This window comes from Microplitis demolitor, chromosome 6 (genome assembly GCF_026212275.2).
Source record: "Microplitis demolitor isolate Queensland-Clemson2020A chromosome 6, iyMicDemo2.1a, whole genome shotgun sequence".
In the NCBI taxonomy this organism is placed as follows: domain Eukaryota; kingdom Metazoa; phylum Arthropoda; class Insecta; order Hymenoptera; family Braconidae; genus Microplitis; species Microplitis demolitor.
In genome coordinates, this window is record NC_068550.1 from 4,525,115 (window position 1) to 4,547,624 (window position 22,510).

The window sequence follows — 22,510 nt, forward strand, 5'->3', positions numbered from 1 at the left end:
CGTGTCAAGTTTTTTTATCAGTTAACATGCATGTCAATTTATTTTGATCTATGTCGATTTTTCTAGATCTATATAGACCTCACTCGATCTACATCTATCTAATTATATCTAAATTAATCTAAACTATTTTTTTCTATGTATTTTTAAAAGAAATTTAAAAGAAACTGTCTATCAAAATTTTGGAAATTTCAATTAATTTGGTAATTTGATATAAATAATTACTACACCTAATTTATTAAAATGAGTATCATTGTCATTATTATTTATTTTTTACTCATTTATTATCAAAAATAATAACAAAAATTTCCTGAAAGTATATACATATATCTTGGCGCGAACATTCAAAAGTGCAACTATACGTCATGCTAATGTCCCGTGACAATATATGGCACTTGAAGTGTGGCATTCGAATTTCAATTTAAACTCAACCGAGCTCCTCAACATTTCATTAAATCGATCTCATAATTCTTACGTCATTCAATTAACGCGACAAATTTTTTTTTTTATATTTTCAAGCCAAAGTAAAGCACACATGGAAAAACATGTAAAAAGCATTATTCAAAATAACGATCCAAAAATAAATTTATGAGTTTACAATTAAAATTTACACAAGTAATTTATTTCTGAGCATCATTTATTAAAAATAATTTTTTCTGCATTTGACGCTTCGCGCTTGAGGTGTGAGAAAGTAAATAATTTACTTTTTGCATTATAATTTATTAATAATAAAATAATAAATTCTTGAATGTATATTTATTAAAATTTATTTAAACGGCATTTGGAGTAAGCCATTTTAAAATTTCTCAGGGGAGTTGAGGCGAAACGGTTAAGCATTAATTAAAATAATCAGCATCCACACACGGTACGACACGCTTCGGTAATTCACTTGGCACCAAGGCTTCGTTTTGCTGATATACAGTCATTACATTTTCACAAGAAACTCTGTACTACTCTAGTATTCAAGAATTTCTTATTTTAAAGTTTACGTAAAAATAAAAATATTCAAAAATAATTAAATAAAATTATTAAAATAAAAAGTAATAATAAGTTTAACCAGAAAACTCAAAGGTTAGATTAGATATGCGAATGAGTATACAGAAAATACTGTCTTTTAAGTTAAATTATGCTCATCGAGTTTGCCAATAGCCAAGTGTTCATTAACGTTAATTAATCCCGCGTATATTTATAGATATTTACATTTTCTAGTACTCAATTTTTTTTTCGTTTTTTTTTTAGTCTTTCAAATAATCACTAATTAATTATAGACTAATCCGATCAAAATATTTTCAATTTTTAAATAAAAATATATGAGCCCGGGATATAAAAATATTTTTTTTTTAATTTTGTGAAATTTTATAAAAAACTATAAATTGGATCTGTCAAAATTCATAAAATTTTATACGAAAAAAGGCTTGAATTAAAATAATATGAAAATGTATATATGTATATACATGTATACTTGATAAATTTTAGTGAGAAGGAAGAAAGACACTTTAGCGACACGAGTATTACACATATCGAATGGCAATGCAAACGCCGCGATGAATGCTCCCGCATGCTGTTGGATTTGGCTCGAATCCACGAGTTATATTATCGCACTGACGATTCCACAGTAAAATAAAAGAGATAAATATATATGAGAGTATAGAGAATGAAAGATATAGAATAAAAAAAAAAGACTAAACTCCATGTTCACTTTTTTTACTCGCTTTTGTACTATAGTCTTGTACTCAATCTATCTTTGTTTTATACTCTTTTTAATTATATATCTTTACCGTACACTGTAAGTGTACTACATCAGTACTTGACTTCTGTCGAGTCTAAAGCGACCGCGAGTAGTTCCACTAGCGCGCAAACGAGGCTTGTTTTGGAACAGATCCACGATTACCGGACTGATACTCAAATACACTCCGTCTTTCCCGCCCTTTTACTGCTCCTATCTTCTCCTCGTCAGAGCAACTACACTAGGGACTTACACGCTTATATGTTACACTCATGAGTTGATTTTTTTTTGGCAAAGCCAAAACCACCCACGATCTTACTCAATGTATATAAATTTCTTGGTAACATTTATCATTAAGAAAATAATTTTGACTTTGTATAAATAACAAAAAATAAACAAATATATAATTTATTATTATTATTATTATAGATAATTTTGACTATTCTGACATCTTTTTGATTTACATACAATAAAATATTAATATTTTGCACACCTCGAGCGCGAACCCTCAAGTGCTCTACAGTCGCGTTCAAACTTTTTCACTTTACACTCGCTTCAAACCCTACATACATGCTATGTACTTTCATGAAATGGTATTAAAAAAATTCTTCTACCTCGAAAACGTTTTGATAGACACGACCATTGATAAAAGTTGAAATAAATTAAATGATTAATGAAAAAAGTCGAGTTCAATTTTCAATTTATATTGCGCCGGCTGGTTTGCTTCTACGTTCTTGTTTCAAAACATCTCAAATACTCGACTAATTGATTTAATTTTTTTTTTATCGATTATTCAATTCAACACGATCTAGATTTTTTCCACAATGGCATTTTTTTAATTTTTTTTTTGAACGAGCAGAAATCTATTAATTTGCAAAAATATTTGTCTCTATATTTGAATTCTTTTAGAAGGATCTAAAGACGAGAATAAACCATTGTAAAAAATCTGGAGTGAATGTAAAGCGAATATGGATTTTAATTAAATCCGCATTTACTCCGATTTTGAGTTTTAATTTTGGAAATTTTTTTAATGTAAAGTAATAATTAGGGACAAGATTTTTGCCTTAATTTTGGAATAAATGGTTCAAATGTTTAATATTACGACGAAAATATTGGCCGTATAAAAAAATTTTTCAAATAAAAATTGTAGGAAATTTATTTTTATAAAAAAAATGTCTCTTATGATTTTTTTATACGACCAATATTTTCGCCGTAATTCCAAAATTGAGATTGATAATTAATTATTCAAATTTTTGTTAATTATGACAATCTTACTTTCGAAATTACGGTGAAAATATTAGCCGTATAAGAAAATCATAAGAAACATTTTTTATAGAAAATAAAATTTCCAACAACTTTTGTTTGAAAAATTTTTTTATACGACCAATATTTTCACCGTTATTACAAAGTTAAGATTCATAATGAATGATTCAAATTTTTGTTAATTATGAAAATCGTAGTTTTGAAATTACGGCTTTCATATTAGTCCTAAGAAAAAATTAAATGATACATTTTTTTTTATAAAATTTAATTTTGAACAACTTTTATTTAAAAATTTTTTATATACTGTTTCTATTATTTTCTACTTGGATACGCGACGATATTTGATGTTTTTTAACAAAAAATCTTGAGCTAACATGGGTTTGAAAAATAAAACAAAAATAGAAATTTTGATTTTTTGGATTAAAATAAATAATTAATTACCAATCATCGATTCGATACTCAGCTTATAAAAATAATTCCACATAATGGAGATTATTAGCGAATTCCATAACGGAAAATTGGAGCTTATGATAAACGTAAATTAATTACAATCACCAAAAAAAAAACTTCAAATTTAATATCACATTGTTGTGCAAATATTTTTACGTTAATTTAATTTTTAAGCTGATTTAATTTTATGATTGCTGCATTTTAATTGATATGCTACAAAAATAATTAATTAAAATAGCATAACTCATTCGTGTAAATATTACACAAGCATTCATTAAAATTATAATAAGCAATAAATAAATTAACATCCATAATACAATTGAATTATCAATTAACCGGTTGTATTCCATGTAAAATTTATCTTGTAACCCCATAAAAAAATGCCTCTATTATCAATTTGAAATTTAAACAGATCTATAAAATATTTTAGTTTTATGTAGATGCAGTTAAAGTTTATCATCAAATTTAGTACTAAATTCATAACCACCAAGACGAGAAATTATGTCATACTGGACTCTATTTATCACACGTCTATAAATTTTGTGGACACACACGGGATGTTATGTAAATTATTTATTTTGTTTCTCGTTGCCATAATTTTAACTTTAATCCTACAATGCTTTTCCCATTTACTGTACATGCAGTATACAGTATATTGTATGTATATATATACGTATATATGTATGTATATATACCATGCTGTATAGAATGACAGCAAAAACAGCGACGACAACGGCATCAAAATCGACAACTATTCCTGTTGCTTTTCAGTTTATTGGATATAAAGTTTCGATTTATTATTGTCCCGCGAGTATTTTCCTCGTTATCGCTTTATAATTCGATAGACATTGTTTACATGACCGGTAAATTGGTTATGCTTTTTGCCGTGCATTTAACGAGATAAAATTTAAAAAACATACATATATGTATATACGCACAAAAACAAATTTATTATGCAATTCATGATTTATCTGTTAAAATAAATGGATTTATACTGAAAAAGGTCGGTGTTGAAATTTTTGGGTTAAATATTTATCATATTCTTTACTGATATTTATATTTTTGTGTCAATTTTTGAACCTCCTAAATCTAACTCGAAAACTAACTTTAAATATCGACAATAAAGTGACTTTAGAAAGCTTATTCTCAGGTAAAATGGATTATGGAGTTTGATTTTCCCCCTTATCACTAAAGTAATTCAAACAAACCCCTTGAAAAAAATTACTAAAAATTCAAAAATGGCTACACCATCCGAGTTTGATCCACGGCCATTTTTTTTTATTCAAAAAGAGTGTCTCATTTTACCTCGGTTTCGCTCCATATCACTTACAATTATAATTATGGGTTGTTATGAATTTATTTCGCAAAATAATTTCGTGTAATCAATGCATATAACAAATCAATAAATCAAAATAAAACAAAAAATATTTTACTATGTTATAAATTCAGTTTCAAAACAAAAATAAAAAAATTTTAAGCTGAGTGGATCTTGATTTTTTCATGAGTATAATAGAGCTCTACCCCCCCCCCCCTGCTTCGCGTTCGATGCGCGCAATATATAATATTAATTTTTTATGAGATTGTTGACATACGATTTCAGTAGTGACAGTCAAAGTAATTGATATATATATACATATATATAGTAAAGGATGTATATGAGTTTATATTTGATATTGAGGTCGAATTATCGGTACGATGTTATTCAACATACCGTGAAGCAATAAAACCGTCGCTTCCTTGTACACATTAGATGACATTTTCGTATTCCTCATACTGAGGTCTTTTAATATTTCTATATATCTTGATATGAATCTAGGATTTCTCTTAACCTCGAGTACGAATAGCGATGCAAGTCAAATATGTGTTTCTATCTACTACTACTATATACTTGCATATCTTTATGACAGTATTGTTTGCAATTGTAGATATTTGTATGCAAGAATGGAAATTTGGTTCTATTGATTTATTTTTTCTGAATTTAAATGTTACATTGTTTCAATCTAGAACTGAGTTAAAAGATAAAATACAGAATAACTGGAGAAATGAATTTTTATTATAATGCGTATCATAAATATGACTGGGTTCGTATAAAAGCGACGGCCTCATTAGCAAACTTCCTGAGTTGATTGTTAAAAAATTTTCGGAAAGTATAAAAAAATATATAATTTCGAGATTTCTGAGTACGTAATAATAAAACATTTTTTCATACGATTGTAGGTTTGCTAATGAGGCTGTCGATACTATATTTATGTGGAAAATATAACGAAGGTTGTGCGTGATCAGTAAAAAAATTAACGCATGAACGTGTTGTGTATAACTTATGTGTGTCAAAACGTGTACCCGTGTTAAAAAAGTTGGTTCCAGAAATGTTCCCGAAAAGTCCATAACAGTGAGCTTTCAAATTTGAGTAAATTTTGAACCTTTAGTTGATCACTGAAACTCCAAAATAATTCAAGAGGAATAAAATTTTCAACCTTCTGACCGCGTTTTTCTAAAATTCTGATAAAAATAAAAAAACCTTCATAATTAGTTTTAAAGTCTTTTATTTTTGCACACCTCAAACGCGAAGCGAATAATGCTAGAGAGTGTTCTACTGTCGCAAAATGTTAAAGCAGGGTTGTTGTCAACTTTTAATGTTTTTCAAACCAGAAAAATTATCGTCGAATTATTTTTGCTTAAAAAATTTCGAAAAATGAGCTTCGAAAATACTCTATTCTAAGTTTCAAAAATTATCAACTTAAAATTCAAAATAATTTCACTCGAAAAATTTCAAAAATCATCAAAGTTCAGAACTGTCTCACTCCAAAAGTTCCAAAAATTATCAACTTAAAGTTCAGAATTGTCTCACTTTTAAAAGTTCCCGCGAAAAACCGTTTTTGAAAAATTTGTTAAAACGAATACTTTTTACATGGATAAAAAAAAACTTTTTTTTTGTTATGAAAATTAAAATCACAATGTATTTTATTTTATTTTATCTCCTATTATTTCCCTAAATATCTAAAAATTCAAATTGAATGCTAGAGATTTCCCTTGCGCCATCATATTCGCATATAGAAATCAATAAAAAAATAAGTATCCAATTTCTACAGCGAGGCAAAATCCTCATTTTACGATATTACTCGCACTTATATTTTATACAGATAAAAACTAGTTGAGCATTCTATTTATAAATAGAATTATATTTTTATAGAAAAGCTCTGAAGATAAATATAAATCGCAGTTATATCTGTCATAAGTTTAATGCATTTTTTTTTTAAATCAAGACAGTTTATTGCGGTACTCTCTATTATTTATAAGCAAATAGAATAATTTATCTTCAAATATTCAGTTAAAAGTTTTTAGATTCTGCTATAAATTTTAATAGTAAAATTTCTGTATGATAAAATATAACTCTCAAATTGTTGAACAAACTATAAAAAATCTGAATAACATTTTCATCAATGAGAAATTGATAAAATTTTATTGAAAATAACAAAGAAATTTATTTATCACAATCGCCTATCATTTATTAAGCCCGGAATTTATTGTCATTCAGAAATAGGCATTTTGTAAATGTCACCGACGACAAATAGACATATGAAGGGAAACGACGATAAGGCTAAACGTACAGTAAGCTTTAAATTTTCCATTGCTAATGCATAAAATCAGACGGAGGTCATAAGCCCTCTGTAGTAAAGACTTTTGATGCTGCGAATAATTTATCTTTGTTCTGAATTATTGACTAAGCTTTCTGTGTTACAATTATCTTTGTTTTGTAAACTCAACTTTAAGTTTAAAAAAATTTTAATAAAGAATTAAAGCTGAGGCAAAATGGCCATGTTTAAATTTTTTTTCAAGTATGAGATTTTCTATTTATTTTAAGCAATTAGAATTTTTTGTTTTTATGAAGCTTTTTTATAATTTACTGAGGTAATATGGTCCTTCTAAAATTGTAGTGAAAATAAGAAGATAAAAATGATGAATCTTTTAAAAGATATTTTGAAAATATGTATGTATTAGTAAACTAGAGAAAATTTTGGAAAATTTGAGGCCGCTGTCAAATTTTTTTTGGAATAAAAAAAAATTAATTTTAAAATTATTATCATAAAAAATCGTAACTAGATAACTAGAAAATCTTTATAAATAAATATCAATTGAATCCTGGCACTTGCACGTGGAAAGAAAATTTCTGTTGCAGCAAGTGATTATTTTTTCTGCGCAAAGAAAACATTAAAATATATATATATATATATATATATATATATATATATATATAAAGTTAAAAAAAATTGATTTTGTAATTTAACCGAATTCTATACAGTAACAAAGTTATCATATTTTATTGATAAATCAATTCTGTTAATAGTGAAAAAAAGTGTTCTACATACTTAAGTTTTTATTTTTTTCTCCAAAACCAATGGAGGCAGCAATCCGAAACTTTAAGGAAATTTAAACCCTACTAGTACCCACATATTTTCATCATATTTTTCAAGAGCTTACTCAGCATTTTTTTTTCAATATTTGCTATAAATTTCGTATCATCATTTTGCCCCACTAAATTATAAATATGCTTCAGTAAGAAAAAAACATTAAATTATTTAAAATAAATCAAGTTTTCTAGGGAGGGATAAATTTTGCCCCACCTTTCTCTAAATTTAAATCCCTTGACGTTGTTTCCATAAGTCGCAAATAAAAGTTTAAAAATAAATAAATAAGAAAATATAAAAACTAATCATATTCTTGACAAGAATAATTTATCATGCTCTACTCAAAACTTCCGGAAGTTGGTATTACCGTAAATAATAATAATAAAAAAAAAGTTTCTAAAATGAGTTATAAAACATAAATTTCATTTCTTTGAATAAAAGAAAGAATAAAAATCTTAGATAAATTACTAACACGAACAGCCGTTTTGTTTTTCACGTGGATTATCCTCGAGTACATATATTTCTCATTGAATATATACACATATAAATATATATATATGAAGCAAGTAAAAGCTAGAAACTCATGGGTGGGCTATCTATAGACGGATGAGTGTAACCAAATAGGAACTGAGTGCCACTCGGGGGTGACAAAACTCATTAATACCGATCTGCTTAATGCCTCGTCTCATGTCCAGCATTAATCTACTTAAAAATATAACACCCTATAAAAAGTAAAATAAATTTTAATTCAAAAAACAAAAATTAACACCGACACTTTAATGCATATCATTAATATTTCAAATTTACGTCATTAGACTTTATAAAGTAATCTTGGAAATTTTTTCTATTATTATTCTTCTCCTTCTTTTCAATCAGAGATTTTGACTAACTACTGCACTGAATAAATGAATATTAGATTAAAAAATTAAACAGATAGAGTCTTCATTGATAAACATTGAATTCATAAAATTTTATTTCCCGGTGAAAATTTGAATGGCCAAAAAAAATGTGAATGGAATTGATTAAAGTAGCGGATAAAGCATTTATAGAGGATAAATAAATTTTAATTAAATTAATTGAATTCTACTTGAACATATGTTGGGTTTGCTCACTAATTGCGGTCGCCGGTCACGATTCAGTCAAGTATCCTAACTTATTTATGTATAGTAACTCGGTAAATTCAGAATAACTAATTGATTTGCTAATTGATAGATAATTATGTTTGCGGTTTAGATTCAAAACAATTAACAATTCACAGGGAATAATTAATTGATTAGTTAATTATTGTGATAGTACTGGTAATTATAAACCGAATACAACCGAATTTTTTTATAAAAAATTCACTAAACAGGGGAAAGTTGATCAATAGGGTACTTAAAAATTTACTAGAAATACTTTTTTGTAGTCGTTTTTATAAAATTTACGTACATTTTAAATTCCAAAGCGATACAAAATAGTCGGGGAACTATGGGCACCTTAAAATTTTGATAAAAAAATTAATTTTATGTTAAAACTAAAATGAAAGTATACACTTGTAATAAAATTTTCATATATGAACATATATGCTCACATATGGCTCATTTATTCTCATATATGATTTATATGAAAACATGTCTGAGCATATATGAATCATATGTAAATCTATATGATGATATATATTCAGATATGGAGAAGTTTTTGTCAGATTCATCTAAGCTTTATATATGAACATATATGATCATATATGCAACATCAAAGTTTTTAACCAGTAATTGAAACCATAAAAACAAAATTTTCAATAATTTTTTGGAAATGTGTCGTTTTGGTCGAAAAAAAAAAATTTTTTTAAATTAAATTTGTTGTAAAATGGACACAGATTTGTCTAAGATGGATGAAAACGAATACTTTAGTCTCTTAGATATTCCGTCGTGCCTAAGGACCCCCTATTCAGTTTGTGCATTAAAATAAAATATATAAAAGGAAACATAAAAATGTTGAGTGCATAAAAACGGTCAGTAACCCTTTTCGTAAGTTGTCTCATTTACTTTGTAAAGCCAGATGCATCAGAATTAACAATCTACAAGAGCTAAGAAGTAGCTTTTACTTGCAGTTCTGATAGCCAGATGCTGACAATTTTTTCCCACCCTACCCAGTAGACATGAACGAGACCACGTGCAGAATAGTAAGGGAACATATATATAGCAAAAAATACGATTGTAATCCGGACTCTGGTACAACTGCACGTGACATTAAATTATTCCATTGACTTACATTAGAACTAAAGACATATTAACACAGACTCAACTTTTTCTTTGACTCTATTTGCCTTTTTTTAGATGTCATTTATTTTAGACTATTTACGTGCTATTTTAAATGAGATATTTTTATAGTTAACTATTTTCGAGGTCTATTTTAAAATCCTGCGATGACAAACTTATGTATCTTCTGTTATTTATGAACATTTAATGGAGAATTTTGTTACCCATGTAGCGTTTATTTCATACATATGTACCTAAATTAGCGTTTTTATTGTTTAATTAATACATAATCGAAATTTTTTGTTTTAATTTTTATTATCAGGATTTGAAAATAATTTTAATTAATAAAATTTCTATTACTCAATTTTTAAAAGATGAGATAATTTTTGTCTTATATAATTTTCTTTCATAAAAGGCATGGTCGAGCGACATAAAGTACTGAGGGTAAATTGGGCTATTCAAAAATTCTTTTTGTAAAATTAAATTTAAACAGGGCATAAAGGTCTCCCTAGAAATTTAAGCAAATCAACGGTACAAGAAACTTTTTATTACTCAAAATTTCGAATTTTCGAATTTTGACATCAAAAATTTTTTTGAATTACTTAGTAAGTAGGATACATAGCAAAGTAATATTTGACACTTATATTTAATTTTATTTTTTTTTTACTGGGTCATTTTACCCCGCGTTTGATTTTTTTTTATACTGACAGTCATATTAATGCCAATTATTTATCGTTAAAAAAGAAGTAAAAACTGAAAAAAAGTCAATGGGAAATTTTTTCTTCGAGAGCTTACCCCCCTCCCTCCCCCCTGTTCTAGTTAAATTGTTTAATTCCCAATTAAAATTTTCTATATAGCATGCTGTTGCATAACAAATAATTATTGACATAAAAATAATTGGGTGAAACTTCAAATTTTCGTATTGAGACGAAAAAAAAAAAGAAATAATTAAAATTAAAACTTTTGTAAGACAAAGTTGAATTTGTTTTAAATTAAATCTAGTCGATGATAATTAAATAATTTATTTCAATTGAAAATTGTTTACGATAAAATAATTTATTATCGCAATGCTTAAGTACTTTTTAATTTAAAATAAACTGTTATTTCAAATAAGTTAAGTTTAAGAAAAAAAAACATCTATACTTTTATCTTGACAAAATGCTAAGTTATTTTCCTATAAAACTTGATGAAAGGGCCGTCGGTAAAATAAATAATTCAAAAGTATGCTTTTACAGTCGCGACTTAATTAACTTGAGAATCAATAAAAGCAAGAGAAATAGTTTTCAGCTTACAGATATTGAATTAAGGGATTTCAATTTTCGTGGTTTTATATATAATAGCATTTAAGGATTAGAATAGAGACTAATTAAAATCTCAAGAATGTCTCCAGTGGATTTCGGTCTAACACCCGAGGGATTATTTGATTAATTGCAGCTCATTAAAACCCGTTGTAAAAGAGATAGAAAACTAAGTACTTTTTTTTTGTTCCATTATTATTTTTTTTTTTTTTCAGTCTTCTTCTTGAATGTAACAAAAAATAATAGAAAAAGTAAAAGAAAATAAATATGTGGGTTTGGTGTCATTCTGAAGGGCTCGTTAAAAATGGCAAATTCAGGACCACCAAAAAATATCATTTCAAAGTAATTATCTGTGAGTTGAAAAGAGATCGTTTGAAATAGTGATGAAAGTAAGGGTAGAAGATAACCGAAAAAAAAAAAATAATAATAATAATAAATAAAAACGCTAAATGAAAAATGAGATAAAGAAAATAAAAAGTTAGTAAATTTTCAGCAGCAGAGCTGTGTTAGGAAACATAAGGAGTAAAAAAAAATCTAAAATGAGAAATGGACAAGTCGCATCATCAATATTCGTCAAGAAGCGATAACGGACATGGAACGTGAGAGTTAAGGTAAAAGCTTTTTCTCTGTCGTTTTCTTAAGAAAATAAACTTTTATCTTTTGCATTTTTTTTTGTTTTCCGTCGAGGTTTCAAGAAAATTATCATGTACTTTTACGTCATTATTATTTCATAAATTGTTGCTATTGTTTTTTTTTTTTAATTATGCAGGGCAAACTTAATTATGTATACATATATTTTGTTTTACTTACCGTTGATGGGTTGAAACCTCGCTAATGGGTCTGAGAATTGTCGAAGGCGGTCTGTTACATACTGCGTTGAATCGGCGTTCTGAAAAATAAAAAAAGTCATTTTTTTCAAGCTTTCAATCAAATAATTCAGATAAAAAAAGGCGACAAATTTTTTTTAATTGAAAATTTTTAATTTGGTCGATGTTGGGGCTGATTATCTTACCCTATTATCAGTCTCATTTTGCCCTGGTCTTCTATATATCTATATATTGTAAAAATTGATTATTTATGAGAAACGAGAAGTTATTTTATGAATCTTTTATTTCGCTAAAAAAATTTTTTCATATTGTAACGAGAGTTATAAAAATAAAATTAATAAAAATTTATCCATGCAATTTTTTAGAAACTAAAAAACGAGGTTAAAAATATATGAGTTAATGTACGGATATAAAACTTCCGACGCTTTTAAATGAAAATATTTTTTTCATACAGATGGAATAATTTTAAGTGCTTCTACAAAGTCTTTGTTTTCATGGTAATTAATTTTTTACATCCTTATAAATTTAAATTTTCAGTAGAAAAATAAATTTAATATATCTGGGAATTATTATTATTATTACTAAGATAAAAAAAGTGCTGTGCGGAATTTAAAGGAAATTATTTAGGGATAAATCGATAGAGGAAACTTATGAAAGTCTTATAAGCTTAATAAAAAGATAAAAAGAGCAATAAGGTAGTGAATTTAAAAAATGTGCATTTAAGATTACATACTTCTTAAGCTCAAAATTCCAAAGCCAGCTCTGATTTCATACTACTTTTTTTCATATACAATATTATAGAATTAAAATGGATTCTGTTTTAGGCGGAACGTCAAAGAAATTCAAATTTTTTAGCATTAAATCAGCTTTAGAATTTACATTAGAGTATATATATATATATATATATATATATATATATATATATATATATATATATATATATATATATATAATTTATGTTTTATATTATTTAACTACGAATTTTATGAAAATAGTATTAATAGGTAAATATATATGTATATATATTGATTGTATCTAATAATATACAGGAAAAAAAAATTTAATTCTACTTTGAGATATAAATTTCAGATCTCAAATTTTTTCTTATTCAGTTTTGAAATATTTTCAAAAATTTTAATTTACTAATAAAGAAATTCGGACAATAACAATTTTCTGTTCCAAACTTTGTAGTAAAATTTTTAATTTTTTTTTTCAACAATCGTCTCTTATTTAATTTCAAAAATTTATTTCAACTTTTGACGGGTTAACCCTAATTTTTTTTGGAAAATTAAAGATTTGTCTCATCCTCTTCAAATATAAATTATTAAAGTAAAAACCCCACTGTACTTTAATTTTTAAAAAATACTATTTATATTTTCTGTCTTTTATTACAAATAAAAAAAAATTAATTAATGACTAGATGTAAAATTATAATAAAAATTTCTAATAGTGTCAAAGATACTAAAAAATAATTATCTATTAAAGTATGCAAATTAATCGGGTCAGTAAAATTTTTAATTTCATTTACTTTATTAAAAATAAGTATGTTTATGCATCAGTACTATTATTTTACGATTTAGAAGTAATGTAATTTCCATTAATTTTTATAGACGAACATAAAAAGTTGATCATTAAAAAAAAAACCTTAAATAAATTTGAAAAAATCCCTCGTAAAATTGAATTGATTAAATGAAAAAAAAATAATAACATTTATTACACACATGGAACGCATCGGTAAACGAGAATAACAATAAATGTGAGGTGACATCGACAGAATACTTAACATAGATCGAATGGAAAAGCACAAGAGAAGCAGTATAGTTGAATTGAACTAATCCAGAGCCCCTGGTTTCTATCGAGTAATTTACTACGGTCTGATTATTCCGGAATTGCAATTTCTCGGTTTATATTTCTCTCTCTCAATCTATTTCTCTTTAGTCATATACTGAACGTTCATCCCCGTCAGATATGTTCAGTTATAACACAACGAAAACTGGTAGATGTCAAACCAAATAGACCCGATTTACACGATTAAAACACACGATGGATTCAATATACATCCAATTGCAATCAGCTATTTTGTCAATTTACTATTTTAATCTTTTTCAATCCACTCACAATAAATTGTTATCCGTAGAAAAACATCCCGCCCACAAGAATAAAAAATAAAAAATGGATAACTACTCTCACCTATTTTTTGCGCTATCCTACATTCTATAAATAGGGGGAGGGGGAAGGACTTTCTAAGAAGAAATGTCAATATGTCAGTTATTTTTCACTAGTTCTATTTTTTTTTTAGTCTCAAAATAAGAATTCCATGTAACCCAGCTTTTAAAAAATAAAATATTAAATTCGGGGTAAAATGGGCCCGCTTAAAAAATTCTAATGAAATTAATTATTTCCAAAAATTTTTGATGAATTTCAATCACTAACCAAATATTCGATGATAACGTGACCCAGCCATAAAAGTAATTTTTTTGGGGGTAAAATAAGTCATCTAAAAAAATTAAACTTTTCAAATTTTTTTTCGAAATTAAATTCACTTTTTCCATAATAAAAATTATAGACACAAAATTATATACTAAAAAAAACAAAATTTTATTGATGTAAATTTTGTCTTAATTATTAAAATTTAATTAAAAATTTGTATGACCGATTGCAATTTCAAAAATTTTTTCATAGCCCAATCACTCTGTTTGCGTTGACTACACAATTAAAAAAAAACAATTTTGTCGCTCGGAATTTTTGATAAAAAATTTAGTGACCTCGTTTAGCCCCCCTCCCGCGGCTCGTTATATAAATAAAACTACGATTAATTACAAAGTAGAACTAACCGAGATTTATAAATTAATAATAAAAGCAATTTAAAGTCAGTCATCTGACAAATAATTTCCTAAACTATCTACCTCGGTTATCTTAACATTTAAAGACATTAATTTACCTAAGTACATATATACATATATATCAACAGACAGAGAAATATCTAATGAAAAGTAAAGTTGAGTTTAGTTGCTGAGATTCCTTGGAGTTTGAAATTCCAACGGACACACTACTGTTATAGCATACTATGCGCACTCGCACTCATATCTTCAGACTATTACTATAATGTCGTATAACGACTAGAGACTACTGCAATGTGTGCATAAGTATCTCCATATACCCCAGAGACAATTATGGAAAATTTATTCTAGTCTGTGACATTAACTTTAGTAATATATTTAAATTTTATCTAAAATATATCCGTTAGACACTCTATTTAGCCGCGGTTAGTAAGTGTAAAATATACTTAAGCATCAATGCAATAAAATTCATAAATTAATAACCACCTCTTATACTAACGCAACATATTGTCAACAACATTAACAAATCAATCTACACTACACTCACATGATAAACAGCAATAATTTACTTGTTCATATCGTTAAATATTTTCGTCATTAATTTTGTAGGCTATTATTAGTACAGAGAATGTTTTTTTTCTACCCGTGAAAAATGTGAAAAAAAAAATCAAAGCGGGAATTTTAATTTATTAAAGAGTATTATAATCGATGTGCATTAAAGAGGCGACGGATTGTCGAGTGATTTTTTTTTTTATTTTCATGTCTTACGTCCGGTAAACATCATAAACCTCGAAGGATAATGTGTCGACCCCATTTAATGTCCCACTCAATATAAATTATATCTTCACTTGTACTCATCGTCCAAATGTAATGGCTGTTGAACGAAAATTATTTCCGACGCTGATGATCGTTCGAGGCATTTTCAGTGATGATAGTTTTTTTTTTTTTTTTTTTTCATTTTTTTGCTCAAAGATCTTGACGATCATTTTTTTTTCTTTAGGATCAGTGTGATTAATATTTATAGAATAAAATAAATAAAGAAGAGATAAAGTGATACGAAAAAAAAAATATTTTTATGGTGGGCGAAAGATATTTTTGTTTTATGTCGTGTTATAAATTATTGTGATGAAATAAGTTAATTTTAATTGTCTTCAGTTAGTAAAGTGTATCATAAATCAGTAGATCATTGACCTTTTTTTTTAGGTTTAAATAATTTTATTAGATATTTAATGCTAATGTGAGTTTATGAGATTTTTTAGTTTTTTTTTTTTTTTATTACTGGACTACTTTTTTAGAGGATTTAATTTTTAGAATATTTTTCAGTTTTAATCCTTTTTTTTTTTTTTTTTTAATTGCATGATTAATTAAATTAGTTGGGGATATTTAAAATTACTAACATAAGATGTTAGAAAAATATTTTATGTCCTATGAGTAATGACAAAAAAAAATGTAGATTATAAAGTCCCCGATTTATATGGCCAACAAAAAATAATTAAGTTAAAAAAAATAATCATAATTTATGTTAATTAAAATTTTAAATAAATTATTACAGAGCAAAATAATAAGTGAGTAATGAAATTAAATCTTTTGGATTTCTAAAGGGATATTTGATACAATTAAATATTTATATTTTTATTTAGAGTTTCTGAACTTGTTTATACGTAAATTTTTTGTACTAATTTTTATTTCCGACTAAAATAAATTTTTAATAAAACTGTCGTATTTTACTTAGATCTGAATAATGGAAAAATAAAATTTATGTAGATAAAATCAAAATAAGTTAAAATTGGCACACTGTAAAAAATTCAAATTTTACTTTTAAAAGGAATTTCGAAACCAAGTGGAGTTTAATTTAAATTACTATTTCTGGGTAACAATTTTAGTCTCACTTTGAGGTAAAATTTTCAAATTAAAATTTATTCTAAAATTTCAAGCAAATTGAAATACATGCGACTGTATTTTTCAAAACTTTTACTTGAAAATCGAAAAAACAATTTTTTATAAGCGAAAAATAAAAGATTTGGTATATATATATATTCATATATATAAGTTAAAAAAAAGTGTTTTATTACTCCAGCGCCCCCATTTCGCTCGACCCTCCCCTACATTCAAAAAATAATTTATCTTATTTACCACCTTGCGCTACTTTATGAACCAACAAAGACTATTTTTTCTGTCAATTATTTACACACACAATTTTTTTTTCTTAATTAAAACATCAATTAATTTTATAATTTAATATACTTTAAACGAAAGAAAACCGATAAAAAAAAAATAACTGTACTCCTTTAAAGTCTACCAAGTTCAGATAGAATAATTGAGTTATTTGAGTTAATTCTGCTCCGAGCAGCAGAATTCACGTTAAAATAGAGTTTAATTTACGCAACATCCAGTACAGTACATAAAGGGAATTTTATATTCTCATTTTGATTAATAATTGGATAGTTTAAATATTTACTATCTTCTAATAATTTTAAGCTTGAGTTTCATTAACTTGATAAAGATATTTCACGCAATTTTATGAAAATTACCACCAAATTTTTCGTATTCACGAAAAGTAATTTTTGCAGATGTAGGTAATTTACCGGACTCCAGATTTTCCTACTCTATAAAAAATTTTTTTTGTTTAGTAAAAAAAAAAGAAAGTAAACTTCAAAAGAAAAGTATATTAAAATGGTAACGACTATGCTATGAATTAAAAATTTTTGCTAAATTTATGACTTGGGGAGAAATAATTAACTTATAAAGTATTTTAATTCACGTCAATTAAATTACGCCATTAATATCTTAAGCTTTACACTTTGGGTTTTCAATAAAAAAAATTTCGCAGCGCGTTTGACCCAATTTATATATTTATTTTGTTCCGTTCCAGAAACTTTTTGTGTGGTTCTACGCATACCTTTACTTGCGCAATAAACCCAGTCCTCGGGGTTGAAAAATAAAAAAAAGTATTTTATGAAAACTCGTTAAAAGAATAATTTAAATTTTTTAACATTTTTTTTTAACTTCCAACATTCCTTCAATCAAATTTTGAAATAACCTATTGCTTTTTTTGATAAATTATCATTTATAATAGTCATTGATTTTCAATTTTCATAATTCCTTCATACACGGAGATAAATCGAGACAAAAAATGAATGAATTTGTATTATACTGTCGACGAAACTTGAAAGAGGAAGTTGAGTTGTCAAAAAATTATTATGCTGCACTGTCATTATTATTGTTAGCCTCTAAAAATTTTTTATTCTCTACTATAATTCCTAATTTAGACAAATAACTTTTATTAGTACGTTTTAGGTGTATAATATTTTTTGTAGTGCAGCATAATTTTTTAGCGACTCAGCTTCCTGTTTCAAGTTTGGTCGATAGCATAATAAAAATTCATACATTTCTTAAGCCCATTTTTCTCTGGATAAAAAATAATAATAATGCATTATTTCCTCATTAAAAATTTGAAACCCTGCTTTTAATTATAATTTATTTTAAAATTCAAAAAGTGTAAAAAAAATTTATATCCAAAAACAGTAAATAAAATAAAAAAAAAATTGAATAAAAAATAAAAGACATAATTTTCTAAAGAAAAATCGAATTTTCTCAACTACTCTGTCAATTTCACAAGTAATTCCATAGTGACCACGAGATTGCTGTTAGTTGACACCTATTTCGTGTGTTGAGCGTAAAATATATCAGCATTATGCTCCAGAAACTATATGGTCCTCGAGAAAAAGAGGTTACTAAAATAAAAATAAAAAAACTGTATATAGATATAAAAGTTAAAGGAGTCTTTTTCGTTAACGTGAAGAAATGTAGCACGTGATAAAGTTCCGAATTACCTTCTCTGTTATCCTCAGTAAATGTGATAAAGAATTCTTCAGACGTTCTCTTGAAACGAGATGATCTGTTTCTTTAGGAACGTTTTTTTTTTTTTTTCTTTATACAATTCAATACTACTTAACTTGTACTATTTTGTTATTTACTTTAAAATATATATTTAATAGACCATTTGAAGTTAAGGCGTGTCATGGCACGCGACTGACACACAAGATCAACTACGAGGAATCCTAAAAATCTTTTTTTTTTCCTTTCTTTCTTCCGTCCTTTCTTCCTCTCTCTCTCTTTCTCTTTCGCCCTCGTGTTTTAAATTATTTTCAGTAATTTCTATAAGTTAACTCAAGAAAGTCACTCTCTTAAGCTTTTATCGTAAAGCTTTCCCAGACTTAACGATACCGCAAGTGAGATACTGACTTTAAATAAACACAATGTTTTCATTTGCAGATACCACGTGGACTTTAGTTTACTGCTAGTTTTTGTCGTCATCTTGGTCTTGCTCTTGGTCTTGGTCGTTACTCTGTGACTCTAGGGATACTTGGGGAATACTCGACACTCTTTTGAGCTCGACAAAAGTGATATATAGCCAGAGAAATGTCTGAATTCAACAAGGAGCAAAATAACTAAGATACACAACTTGAACATATAAAAATTTATATTTCTTACTCTCTCGAATTTATTTCTTAACTCACAGCAAAAAAAGATTTCTCTTACTTAACATTGTGTGTATTTTTCAGCTTAACAACAAATATTTTTCAACTTAAAACGTCAACAACTCAATTGACACTTTCAATCTTGTTCATAGAAAGAGAGAGATCAGAGTACGACAGAATATAAGGTGTTAACCAACAAGTAATTCTTAAAGCTTTTTCAGTGAATACAATTCGTTTTTATACGTCACCAATATTCCAAAAGGTCACAACACAATTTTCAAAGTAAAATTTTTTTTAAGTTAAAGTTAGATATTTTACTTAGTTTCCAGAATGTATTAAAATATTATAAGTCAGTTTCAGACTCGTGTAAAATTTTCTGTGGGTTATAACCTTTGGAAAAAATGATTACGAATTACGAACAAATTTATTATTTTATAAAAATTGCGATTTAAAAATGTTTCTGGGACACGGAGAAACATCTGAAATTTTGTAATTTTTTTTTAACAAAATTCTAGATGTCTCTATTTAACCCGAGATATTTTATTTTACTCTAAAATCAATAATAAACTCAAAGTAACTAGAAAATATATCAATACAACAAAATTAACATTTTTCCAAATTATTGAATTGTAAGAATTCAAAATTTTGATTTTAAACAAAATTTCAGGAGTTTTGAGATCTGAATTATTTTTGCCCGAGTTTTCCGTACACAGAAAAAAAGGATTTCTTGGTGCGAAAAATTTTTACTTCTAAGAAATTTCTTTCATTATGAATTAAAAACAAAAATTTTCTTAGGCCGAGAAAAAAAATTATCTTGAAATATCAAGAAGATATTTTTTTCAATGCACTGACCGGTACTGCATGTTGCTCTGAAACTTGAAATAAAATTTTTCAAAAAAAAAATAATAAATTTAGGAACTACTTTATGCCCCAGTCGTTTCTAAATTTACTTATTTTTATTCTACCATAAAACAATACCCGAAAAAATAAAGTTATTTTTGTTATTAATTTTCAAAGGGAAAACTTTTTTCCCACGAAGTCATGGGGCCATGACGACACAAATTAGAAGAATTTTTCTGCGCGCAGTCGCATTGTAATTTATTGTTCTGGTTAGATCTTTGGCATCGCAGTTATATTTAGCGGATATATATGAGAGTAAAAGTATAAGTTAGACAGCCTGATATATGTATATATGTAGAAGTAAAGAAGATAAGTGTATTTTAATGCAATGCATTGAAGATAAAACAAGAGAAGAATATGAAGAAGGAAATATATTTCATTGTGTAATCCCACAGGAAGAATGTTATGCTGATGTCCGTCGCCCGCCCAAAGCGAAATCACGGTAAAGAAGAAAATATAAAAGAAAACCGTGGAAGCTTTATGTTAAAATATTTAGATTATTTATCGTATTTTGTTGACTTGATGCTTCGTAGGTACTTGAGACTCTAAATTGTACATTTTATATTACTGATGTTTTTTTTATACTCGAAAGATCAAAGGATACATTGTCGCGTATGTTTAATTTTGCTTTAATGTAATAAAAAATTATTTTAAAAGTTTACTGTGACATGTTTTTGAATTTAAATTATTGGTGTAATATTTAAATTAATTTACTATTGATATTTACAAAAAATTCATTTTATTTTAAGATTTTACTTGGATAGATCAACTTGCTTGCAAAGTTTATTTTTGAGTAGTTTTTTTTAATCAATGGCTCCAAAGTTTGAGTTCAAGTGTTTTATTGAAAGTTCTTTACGTTTAACGTCACTAACTTTTGAACTATTGACTCTAGATAATTGACTTTTTTTCTTTAGAATAAATTTTCTTAGATTTAAATTGAATACGAGTTTATTGTACTACTTTCAAAAAAAGGGGGAGTGAATTTTACGCTCTGAATTTACTCCGTTAAAAGAAATTACTGCTTTCGAAATAAGTTAAGTTTTTATGAGCCGATATTCCGAACTGTAAGGACGTTAATTTTATTAAATTAAAGATTTATTTTAATGATCAGTTAAAAATACCCCCACCCCTCCGTTTCAATAACGTAACGTTGTAAAAAAGTTTAAATGTCAGTGTCTATATTAATTACTCGAAAATCTCGATTCTGTTTCTTTTGTTCCTTTACTAAAAAAATTTATCAATAAACTCAGGAGCAAATAAATAAAAAAAAAAAATTTCAAGTCTGCATTTACTTCCTGCTTTCACTTTGCAAATTTATTGCAGCAAATTATTATGTTTTTTTTTTTTAATTAAAATTTAAATTATTTGAAAATATTCTGAGATTGAAAAAGTCAATTTTGAATTTTATTTTTCATAATGAATTGAAAACAAATTAAATGATGAAAAATGGACAATGGGAGAAAAATACTTTGAAAATCTCAATCAGTAGGGGATGAAATTCTTGTAAGTGAAAGTCTGGTATGTGATGCACGTGTTCGACATATGGATCAATTTTAAAAAAAAAGTCACTAGGAAAATACCCCTCGAGGCGTAAACATCGTGGGGGTCAATACGATGGCCATAAAAAAAGACAAAAAAAAAATGAAGAAGTAAAAAAATATATAAATTAAAATAGTTATTTAGACATATTTATATATACATAAAATATATCTTTATTACTGTACTTTTTTTACTCTCTTAAGTTTCTTAAACATCTTCACAACACTTGGTTCTGTTTATTATCGTCACGGATATTCATTTGCCACCAAGACTCAACTAATCCCTACGGTCGACGGTAAGTATTACACATTTTAAACTCGAGAATTCAGCAAGTGGTATTTTGTTTACATGAACCTGTCATGCGTGTTAGATTGTCGGAAACCGACAAATGAACAAATTTATCTTGTCTCACTATTTTACTTAACTTTAGATGTAACTCAACTCTTTTAACATTTGTTCAGGTGTTTATAGATCACTATTATTATATTATATATCCAGTACACTCGAGACTTGACGCTTATCCGTTACTGAGTCCGGTATTAATTT

The 22,510-nt window shown here is 26.7% G+C and overlaps 1 protein-coding gene across 2 annotated transcripts in view; it reads right to left on the reverse strand.

Annotated features, from left to right (window-relative positions):
• Positions 1-22,510, reverse strand: part of LOC103573863 (transcription factor SUM-1) — a 50,202-nt gene that overhangs the window by 18,850 nt on the left and 8,842 nt on the right. For both annotated transcript variants that reach the window (XM_014442130.1, XM_014442127.2), the window contains exon 5: positions 12,188-12,266. In XM_014442130.1, coding sequence (XP_014297616.1) covers positions 12,188-12,266 — 79 coding nt within the window. The remainder of the gene's footprint in view (positions 1-12,187; positions 12,267-22,510) is intronic.